Source organism: Prosopis cineraria, unplaced genomic scaffold (assembly GCF_029017545.1).
Source record: "Prosopis cineraria cultivar Desert tree isolate PC_DT_omini unplaced genomic scaffold, ASM2901754v1 PC7, whole genome shotgun sequence".
NCBI lineage: Eukaryota > Viridiplantae > Streptophyta > Magnoliopsida > Fabales > Fabaceae > Prosopis > Prosopis cineraria.
The window spans coordinates 5,397,051-5,408,641 of NW_026555338.1; the positions used below are offsets into that span (position 1 = coordinate 5,397,051).

General features: G+C 32.1%; 1 protein-coding gene across 1 annotated transcript; it reads left to right on the forward strand.

Moving 5' to 3' along the window:
• Positions 1–2,189: 2,189 nt before the first annotated feature.
• Positions 2,190–9,375, forward strand: LOC129315720 (uncharacterized). The gene is made up of 3 exons (XM_054959694.1): positions 2,190–2,660; positions 7,420–7,568; positions 8,524–9,375. The coding sequence occupies exons 1-3, from the start codon at positions 2,420–2,422 to the stop codon at positions 9,196–9,198; spliced, it is 1,065 nt and encodes a 354-aa protein (XP_054815669.1). The 5' UTR covers positions 2,190–2,419; the 3' UTR covers positions 9,199–9,375.
• Positions 9,376–11,591: the final 2,216 nt, after the last annotated feature.

The window sequence follows — 11,591 nt, forward strand, 5'->3', positions numbered from 1 at the left end:
TATTTTATAACAATTATATGAAGCTATTGTAATAGTTAGATCATACATACTTAAAAAAATTATTATAAAATTAAAATGAGAATCAATATATATATATATATACAAATCTTGTAGGAGGTCACTGGTTGGTCAAAATCTCTTTGATTCTATTGATCAATTAACTTTGATTAAATTTTAATTCTTTTCGTTCATTAGTTCATTTTATTTGTCATGTATCAAATTATTAAATTTTAAATATAAAATTCAAATTTTACGAGAGCTCTAATTCTATCCATCTCAGCTTTTTCATTTATCTCGTATCTTTTAATATTCTTCAATCTCTATCTTTAAGAATTTATGTATCTAATTATTAAATTTTAAATATAAAATTTAATTTTTACGGGAGCAGTAACTTCATCCATCTCATCTTTTCCATTTATCTTGTGTCTTTCAATATTCTCCTGTCTCTATCTGTAAGAATTCATGTATCTCATTATTAAATTTTAAATATCAAATTCAAGTTTTACGGGAACAGTAACTCTATCCGTCTTCACTTTTTTATTTATCTCACATCTTTTAATATTCTTCAATCTCTATCTTTAAGAATTCACATATCTAACTATTAAATTTTAAATATAAAATTTAAGTTTTACGAGAGTAATAACTCCATTCATTTCAGCTTTTTCATTTATCTTGCGTCTCTCAATATTCTCCAGTTTCTGTCTTTAAGAATTTATGTATCTAATTATTAAATTTTAAATATAAAATTCAAGTTTTACGAGAGCAATAACTTCATCCGTTTCATCTTTTTCATTTATCTCGTGTCTTTTAATATTCTCTAGTCTCTATCTTTAAGAATTCATATATCTCATTATTAAATTTTAAATATCAAATTCAAATTTTACGGGAATAGTAACTCCATCTTCTCAACTTTTTTTTATCTCGCATCTTTTAATATTCTCCAGTCTCTATCTTTAAGAATTCATATATCTCATTATTAAATTTTAAATATAAAATTCAAGTTTGACGAGAGTAATAATTCCATCCATTTCAGCTTTTTCATTTATCTCACATCTTTCAATATTCTCCAATTTTTGTCTTTAATAATTTATGTATTTCATTATTAAATTTTAAATATAAAAAATTCAAGTTTTACGAGAGTAGTAACTCCACTTGCCTCAACTTTTTCATGGAGTGCCAATGGCATGGGCTTAAATATCTGAGAAAGTTTATTGTACCTCTTAGTGAGCATTTTTGTTGTCACTTGTGCTAGACAATAAAAATTATCTTGTTCTCCACTAACACGAAATGGAATAAAAATATATCGATTTGTATAACTTTTTCATATTGTTGGTGAGTGTTTATCTATATTACTTAGCTATATCTATGTTGTTACTTACAATGTTCTTATATCAAACCTTAACAATTTGCAAAGATAAATTATTTCACTTTTAAGTTATTAGACATATAATTATATACAATTTTAATAACAAAACATTTGTGTTATAATTTTTCTGACAATATGCTGTAAACATAAAATCAAAATAAAAAATATAATTATGTTTTATATATTTCAAATATAAAAAAAGTACATAATTCAAATTTTCTACATCATTTAAAAAAAAAAAGAAAGGATACATATTTAGAAGTTTTCACGTCATAATCATGTATGATGGAATAATTAAAAATTCAATCTTTTCAAACTATATTTGTAATTTACTATAGGCTTGAGAAACAAAGATAAGATTAATATGAACAAAATAATTCAAAAAGAAAAAAATAATTAAATAGAGGAATTTTTAAAATTTTAACAATTTTAAATGTGTTAATATAAGTAATATCCAAAGTGTTTGTTTCAATTTTTTTAAATTCAATCCGTGCAGCACACGGGAAACAGTCTAGTTCTATTTAATATCTCAAGACTTATATAATATACCAACTTAAAAGATTAAAAATATATAATTCTTATATTTTATTAAAAAAATTAAAAGTTAGGTGACCGTAGCTCCTGCCTATGAAAATATTTGCATTGCACTGTAGTTCAAGAACGGCTTACGCGGCTAAGGTTCACCGTAAACTACCCTGTCAGTCCCCAGTGAAGCCGCCGGCGCATGTTCAGGTGACAAAGCTGTGACATGCTAACTTGCGCTGACGCTGGACACTTGTAGCTCTTGCGCACAAAATCAGTTAAATAAAGCATATTCGTGCGCACTCACTCTCTCCCCCTTCTCTAAAACGTCGCCTTCATTGCCATCATTTCTCTCTTCCTGATCTTCCTCTGTTTCGCCACTCCTTTCTTTGTTTATTTCCTTTTCTTGTTTTCTTCGTCATCGTTCGTTTTCAACGCTGAGATTGAAAATCATCCGCATACGTCAAAGTCCAGAAGAAAATCTTCTGGGATCGTCTTTTCAGAGAAAGGCTCAACTGGGAGGGTTGTGGTATGGATCTGTGTGCTGTTCATGTCAAGAACATTACTCGGAGCTCTCTTTTGGTCGGAAACTCGTTTTGCGAGAGACCCGCTTCTGGCTGGACTTTGGTAAGGACGAGAATTTCTTCCAGAGTTGAAGATGGGCGAATTTTTGGGATCAAAATTTCCAAGCGCAAGGTCTGCTATAAAGGGTATCAGCCATTTGCTGTGAAAGCTATGGGGAAGAAGAATAATGATAATTCATCGTCTTCAGGTTGTTTTAATTTCTATATCTGCAATTCACTTGATTCCCCTGTTTGGATTGTTCTTTTCCATTGTTTTTGTGGCCTTCAAACTGCTCGAAGTGTGGCATTATAGTGGGTGTACTTGTCTGAGGAGGTGCTTTTGTCTTTGAAGAATTGAATTTTCTGAAATACTTAATTATTGTTTGGCCTAAGAAGATATTTTCAGTCGTTTCATTGTTTACCGAAAATGGATTGAGACAGACCGAGCATCATAATTGCATTCAACGTTGATGAAAAAGGTCATATTCTATAGAAAATAATCAACTTAAATTAGCACAAATTTAGGTGTGATAGGTGCTGGTAGAAAACTCCATCATATTTAGTTCATTGGGGAACGGTATGAAAGAAAAAACGAAAGATTCTTGTTTTGAATGAAAAGTTTGATCTTTCCATACAGATAAAATTGGACCTTTCATCAACATACCTTGACAAATAACGAGGCTTCCCTAGATTTTTCACATGTTGGTTGAATATGGAAATGATGTAGACTAGTATTATAATTGAATCTTCATTCCTCACTTGAACTGAGTTGTTTATTTTATTTTTATTTTTTTAGATTTTGGTTACATCTGATTACATATTTTAACACTTCCCTTGCCGGTACAAGGCCTAATTTGTTATGCGCTAAGTTGGATAGTTACTCCTTGTAGAAGTTCATGAGTGTTATTTACCATTTTCTCCCCTTTAGTTGGAAGTTTGTATGGATTTTGATTTTGATATACTATCTTCTTTTTATTCAACCGAAGGGCTTGTTAAAAGTCACATCTATCTTTAAAATAATACTTTTTTCTTGTTCATTCAATTTTCCGAGTCTGTGTTCCTACACTTTCTCTTACCATTCAAACAGTTGAAACTTGAAAACACAATTTGAAGTTGGAAGAGATACATAAAATGACAGAGTTAATCGCAAAAGCAAAGTTTTTCTTGGAATGCATTCCAGACAATGAGTTGGGATTTTAGTCAAGAACTTCCTTCTCCCCGTTTTTGATAAAGTTTTATGATAAACTGATTAAAAATATATTTTTCTTACGTCCATTATGTTTTAATGTAATTTTAAACTGAGACCTTTAATGTCCAATGTTAGTTCCTCTGTAAATTGCCTCACTGTCTGAACTTGGTGCAAGAGAACTTTCTTCTGTCTTTGAGAAAGGACTATGTGATTCCATGAAAGTGTACATCTCAAACTTTCAATGTTTGTTCCTTATAATGACTAAACTAGATTCACATTTTCAACATGGTAGAAGGGATTCTTTTTCTTTGGTGTTGTGGTTCCATGACAAATTTGTTACAAAGTTGCTGTGATGTTGTAAGTGCCAATGTCAACCACCATGCTGGAATTGTGCGGTGGTTTAGGGACTGATTAAGTCACTGTTATAAAACCCTCAAGTCATGGCAGATGCCTTGGCTGTGGTGGCCATAAAATATGGTAGTCGCCACTTTCTAAATGATAGGCAATGCTCTTATAAATTAGAAGCCTTCTGGTACACAGTAATGTTCAACCTGCTATCTTAGATTTCAAGATCCAGTGGAAATAAGCTATAATAAGATCTATTGCTGGTCTGCCATGCAACAATTATGGAGTCACAAATCTATGAAATTTCATTGTTCGTAATTTTTACAAAGTACCAATTATATCACTGAACTGTCAACTTTCAATAGCCATATCAAATAGGACTCTTAAATATCATTGTATCCAGTGGCAAATTGATAACGGTCACACCTGTTCCCCACCCCAAAAGAAGATTATTTTTTATTTGAATTTAGGGCAATTTAATTCACTTTTAGACTTCTTTCTTTTCTTGGCTGTTCTCAACTTGTTTAGCAGTTTAGCGCGATCATTTATGTAGCTTTGTTTTAGTTAAAGAAACAAAATGAAACGAAACAAAAGTAGAGAATGACAATTATTAATATATGCTGCAAAAAAATGTAAACTCCACAGTTTATCAAGAGGTTAAATCCTTCCATAAGGATTGAACCTTCGAATTCTTAAATGATGTCTTGTCAAATTCTCAAGAGTTTAAACCAATGAAAGTTTTTATATTAATTCATTGAAACACGATCAAGACAACAAACATGGGAATTTACTATATTTGAAATTATTAAAAATCTGAACTTTTTTATGCAGTTCATGTATTTTTTTTTTCTTATCTTCCTTTTTTGGTTATATATTTTTATTATTTTTTAAATATTTTTATTTCATTTTACATAATTTTCTATGTAATGACTTTTCTATCTTATAAGTTATTTCAAAAATTATTATTAATAAATGTAAGAATAAAATTACAAAATAACCAAAAAAAAAAACATGTATTTGTGTTTTTTCTTAAAAAAAAAAATAATTTGGCCCTCCTCCTACAAGTTATTTTCTTTCTCTGCCACTAATTTTATCATATACCTTAATTAATTTGCTCTCATACAATATTTGACATGAAGAAGCCAAATGTACCAAATGACTTAAATTATTGGTCCTAAGTCCTAACTTTTAAATGAAGTTCAGCTGATAAGTCCAATTTGTGTTTGATGTTTTGGCTAACTTCTTTTTGTGAACTCCAATATCTGGTTCTTATGTTCATAAGATTATTGATTTGGCCAATAGTCTGTTCTCATCAATATGCTAAGGTAATTGATGTAGGATATCATGTAAAGTCTATAATGTGGTAAATCTTGCTAATTGCATTTTAAGACAGTTTCATATCATCATGGTCTGAAAAGAATCGTAGTTCCCCTTTTTGGCTGATTTAATTTTTGCCAGTTTTGTCTTTCAGGTCATCCTGCATTACATTTTTCTCGATGGGTTGTGAATTGGTTTTACACTATGTAAAATTTATCCCAATGGTTTCTATGTCTTGGCAATTTACTTGTAAAGTTTAAGAATAAATCGGGTCTCTATAAAGTATAAATTTACTTGTAAATTTATCTTGGCAATTTACGCGTACTTCCAATTTAGTCCATCTCAGTTGCAATGCTGCCAGCTTGGGTGATATGTTTATCCGTTTCTTTCTCCATTTTTTGTGTACAATTTTATCAAATTTTGTCTCATGAAAATTTTATGAGATGTCAGCAGTTAATCAGAGTTTTTATAATAAGTTGTTTGATCAAATTTTGTCTCACCTTATCCCCTTTTTATAGCTGTTTTCATTTTGTAAAGTATGTTTAAGTTCTACTAGACATTAAGGGGTGCTGAGAACACATTTTATTTATGCAAATGAACTTTGACTCTGAAAGAAATACTCCAACCAGAACAGGATATCCATTTTGGAAACCATACATTTTTGTTTTTGATAAATTTTCGAAACCTTCATTTTCGTCATATGAATTATAATTTGGGTTTCTTTCATTATGAGCAATCTTGTACAACCTTGTATGTATCATGCTTGAATGCTTGAATCTCTCTAACTCAAATGTTTGACACTATAAATTTGACGAAACAATTTTGGAGGTTCACTGTGTAATCACTTTTCCTAAGCACGTTTTTATATATTTTATTATGATAAGGACTTGTATTATTGCTTGAAATAATGGGAAATTAGTCGCAATCCCCTTCTTTAAATGATGGAAAAGGAAATTGACACAGTAGCTAAAGTCGGCAGAAAATATAAGAAAAATAGTAAAGTTGGTAACCTCTTCTCTGACTTTCAAGAGACCCTCTGTAGCCAAACACGCTAATTGCTTGCCTCATTCCGTACCTGCAACCCTAGATAACTGTGTTACTGCTCTGTCTCTCCCTTGTTCCCTTGCTTTCATCCTTCTTGCCAGACCTCTTTACTGTCCATGAGCCTCCATCTCTTATAAACACAGCTCAATGGACTATCAGGTTCATGATGTTACTCTAAGCATTCTATTCAATTTTATAAAGAATTAAAAAATACATTTCACTATTCAAAACATGGAAATTCATGTATTTATTTTAATTGGTCTTGGATAGAAAATTTATTTTGATATTCACCAAAACTTTTGTTTTCGGTCATTGTAGAAATTGGATATTATGACTTTCATTTCTCTACTTATCCTTCCATTCATTTTCTTGACAACTTTTCTATGCAAGCTCTTAAATTTAATGATACTTAACTGCATGGATTTTGTGGAAGCATTCATTTGCTAGCAATTGCCAGCTAACTTTCTCCCTTTTCAATTGCCACATGTTATGTGTTTATTATGAAAATAAGAATGACCCAAAGAGAGGTGCATTGATTAGCTTTTTTATGCCACACAATAGCAGCCACCATGAAATCTTGGCTAGAAACTCTTTAGGTTTCAAGACTTCATGTTTCCTCAGATTTAGAATGTGGAATCTCTGGATCGGAAACATCTAGAAGACGACACTAGGGCCTGGGCTGATCAGTCAGTATTCATCAAGTATTTCACACGCAATCAAGATTCTTAAGTTGTAGAGGAAGATGAATTGGCAATTGAACTTTTGGGAACTAGGTGATTCATAACTTTGTGTTTGATTTTGATGCATTAAGACTGACCTGGAACTTGTCCCAAAAATTGAAGTGAAATAAAACCTATGTAATATAATTTTCTCAAATATATTGCCTGTATATAATCTTTTCAAAGAAGCCACAGATTGTTGGGAGTCTGATATGTGCTTTGACTAAGTCTGGCCAACATGCTGTGGATTTTTTATTCTATAAGAATTGCTTTGACTTTTATAATTAATATGATTTCACTAGATCTTATGAGTAGAATCTTCTCCACGTTCATGGATGTAATGATTAATTACAGGAGATGGTGAGCAGTCTCTCCCAGAAGGAGATGGTGCTAGAGATAACAAATCCTCTGATGACAAGAAGTCAGACATGAATACTGCGAAACCTAATCGTACCGATTTGGACTGGAGAGAATTCCGAGCAAAGCTATTCAGAGATGAGCTGGTAATATATTTGTTCCTTCAAAGCATGCCTAGCTGTCACCTTATTTTTCCATAGTTCTTGCATGTTTGTTTCAAGTGGATAATTTTGATTGAGTTTTGAAAATATATTTACGTTTGGGGACATTTGTTATATTCTATAAAGCATGGATGCCTATCTATAGGTGGATTAGGGGTATTGTGTCTTAGTGAGAAGATTTTCTTTTGCTTGGCTCAAACATGCATTGGAGAAGCTGGTCGGAAATCTGAAAACACACACACACACACAATGAGGAACCCCAACTTGATGACATGATCACATTTCTTCCCATATACATATATATATATATATTGGTAACTTGATACTTTTTGTGACTGAATAATCTTCTGGAACATCGTTTTGTTTCGGAGATTTTGATTGTTGAAGAATATTTCAAGCATCCTTGGAAGTTATATTATAAAATGTTTGAATTTTTGATTCGGCAAGTAGATAGCTTCACTTAGAGAGTTTGAAACATCATTATTTGAATGTCAAGAATATCAACATATTTGCATGCCACGTCATTTTTCATGCGTTCTTGGTTTTCCTTGTTAGTGTTCATGCTTCGAAGGTTATAATGATTTCCTTGTTCTTCGTACCTGTCATATAAACATGCATGACAGTTGCAAGATGATCCCTTTTTATTGATTTTCCATAATGCCATCCATTTGGGGGCAATGCATGGTTGAGGCTGCAACTTGACTTTGACTGTCTTCTGATAACCTTCTCCATAGCGGACAATGCTGGTGATAAATTTTGGCCCGCTGTCAAATGCTAGAAATTTCTGTTGGTATACACTTGTCTTGTTGACTTATTGAATTTCTAATCTCTCTATGAGGCATCTTTTATTTATTTACAATTGGGGCACATGTAAGAAGAAATGAAAAATTGCTACCTTTGATTGTGCTTGAATATCTGAAAGCATTCACTTGATTTACAGAAAGAAGTAGCAGAATCTGATACTCACAACCAAGGTGGGACATTGCACAGTTCCAAACCTCTGGGCTCAAAGTGGGCTCACCCTATTCCGGTACCTGAGACTGGCTGTGTACTTGTTGCCACGGAAAAGCTTGATGGCATTCGCACATTTGAAAGAACTGTTGTACTTCTTCTCAGATCTGGAACTAGGCACCCACAAGAAGGGCCTTTTGGAGTTATCATCAATCGCCCTCTTCACAAAAGGATCAAAAACATAAATCCCACAAATCTTGATCTAGCAACCACGTTCTCTGACTGCTCTTTGCATTTTGGCGGACCTCTTGAGGCAAGCATGTTTTTGTTAAGAACAGCGGAGAAGTTGAAGCTGCCAGGATTCGAAGAGGTGATCCCGGGCCTCTGCTTTGGAGCTCGAAACAGTTTGGTTGAAGCTGCTGTGCTTGTGAAGAAGGGAATACTGAAGCCTCAGGATTTCAGATTCTTCGTTGGCTATGCTGGATGGCAATTGGATCAGTTGAGAGAGGAGATTGAGTCAGATTATTGGTATGTGGCTGCTTGTAGCTCAAGCTTGCTTTGTGGGGCTTCAACGGATTCCTCAGAAAATTTGTGGGGTGAGATTTTGCAGCTAATGGGTGGCCATTACTCCGAACTGAGCCGGAAGCCAAAGCAAGATATGTAGTTTCTAAGCTATCTATGCTTCATGAATTAAAGTCTCCTGACAAATGAAGCATGCTTTGTAATCAGGATGTTTTGTTGGGAAGGCAAAAATGTACATAAGTTCGCTTTATGCTAAATTCTTGGATCTCTCTCCTCGCGTCTTCACTATATATTATTAATTTCAATCGGAATTTCACTCTGTAGGAGTTCTGTAAGTATGCTCGTTATATATAGCTCAGCTCAAGGATAAGATCAAGTTTTCTGTTTTAATGACTAGAGACGAGAAATACTTTAATGAATAGAGAATATATATACCTTAAAAAGATGAAAATTTTGTACTATAACTCTTAAATTATTTTTATCAACCCGAGCAAAAATTAACAGGGTGCCACCAACCAGGATATGTAACTATTTTCCAGGGCTTTATTCTTTTCAAGGTGTTAAAAATCAGACTGGTAATTGAATCGACCAAGGTATTAGTTTAGTAATCATTGGTTGGGTTGTCTCTAGTCAGAATGTAATTAATTTAATATATTTTTTATTTTATGTAAGTGACATTCTATAAAATTTTAATTTACAACTTATGAGGTGAGATTAATCATATTTCTTCAAGATTATTCTACATTTGTTTAATATTCAAAAGCACATATTAATTATGTACATGTAGAGACAACTCACTAGGTACTTTAGGCTTGTTAAAGCTAAATTATAAAGATAAGTTATATGGTAGTAAATATTAGACTTTAAAAGAATAATAAGAGTATAAAGTTGGAGCAGTAAAAATAAGAATGTTGATATGAATGTGTATGCATACATAAAAAGATAAAATACAAAATGAAAATATATGAGAAAAAGTATGTGTGACACCTTTTGTAGTAAAAATGGTAGAAAATCATTTGAAATAATTTAGACACATATAGAGAATGCTGTGGGAAGTATTGATGAGGAGAGTGAAATGGATCGCCTTAAGTCTTATAAAGAGATGTAGAGAAAAATAAAAGAAAATACTTATGAAAGTTGTGGAATGAAACTCTTAATAATATTTTTAAAAGATTGGTTGATGATAGAGCACAATGATATTATACAATTCATGTAGTTGACTTTACCTATTGAGATAAGTCTTGTTATTATTGTTTCTTACAATGTCTTCAATTGTAATTTCCCCTTAAACAAATTTATAGTGGAGCCCTACAATATAGTCACTAAATTGATTGAGCCCTAGGATCATAAGTCATTGATTCATATTAATTTAGTTGGCAACTTGCAGACACTTCTTTAGAGGCATGCTTCCCTTTCATTGATCCATAATCCAAGCATAAACTCAAGAACTCTGGTTAAAGATTTAAAAATGATCATCAAAGGTAAAAGATGTTAGATTAGGAAACTACCCAAGAGAAGGATTGAATTGAGTGTTTACCAAATTGTGGGCTAAAACATAATCTTTCAAAAAACTTAGCTTAATTAAAAATGCAACTAAAAGTTTAGCAAAACTAGTTTAAGTGAACTCAAAATATCACAGTTGAAAAGCATTTGTAAAAGACTTGATAGAAAATTGAAGCTCTGATTTGTAAACCTTTGAAATAAAGGAATGAACAAATTAAGCAAGGAAGGTGAAACCAATTTATCAAATCAAAGTATTAAAGATAAATTTGGAATGGAATTTCCAAAACCAAAAACCAAGAGACAAAGAATACAATATGTAGAATAACCTCACTACAATTTCTCATTGCACTAGTGAGCTTATCACTCAAGAGGATAATCTCTATTGATTATAAAAAAAATCTCTCCATCACAATTTCAATCCTCATAGAGAAATCTATCTTTATGCTAAGCCAATAAAATTCTTCGCTTGATTCACTCAAGAATAGGATAGAGATATTTCTAAATAAATTATCTCTCAAAGATGACAAGAACAATTATGATCACTCACAATAACCTCTCTCAAAAAATAGATATTACTTAAGGCCTATAAACCAAGTGAGAGCATCTTTTACAGAAAATGAATGCAAATAGTAAGAATTCAATGCTAAGACACTTAATGCACATTCAGGTTACCTACTCATTTAAATGAAGTCCTATTTATAGTTTAGGATGATTATAATGGTTAAGAACACTCAAAAAAATGGTTTAAAGCTATTAGAAATGCATAGAAGTCAAGGAAAGCAAAACAAGGACTTTCTCTGTGAATTACACTTAATGCACTATTGGAACCTCATTCAAGCATGTATGACATAGAGGCACGTGTGAATAGGATCAAGCTAGAATGGTTTGGTTCACTTCTAGCTAGTTCAAGCCTTTAGGCTTACTAAGACAAGCAAGTATCATGAGTTTGAAGTACGTTGTTTTCACTATGAACTTAGACACACATGGATTGGCTCTCATACTAGTGTGTATTGGATATTTACTTTCTATAAG

Coding starts and splice junctions, on each gene's coding strand:
- LOC129315720 (XM_054959694.1), top strand. CDS start 2,420: ATGGATCTGTGTGCTGTTCATGTCAAGAACATTACTCGGAGCTCTCTT. Junction 2,661..7,419: donor TGATAATTCATCGTCTTCAG/GTTGTTTTAATT, acceptor GATTAATTACAG/GAGATGGTGAGCAGTCTCTC. Junction 7,569..8,523: donor AGCTATTCAGAGATGAGCTG/GTAATATATTTG, acceptor CTTGATTTACAG/AAAGAAGTAGCAGAATCTGA.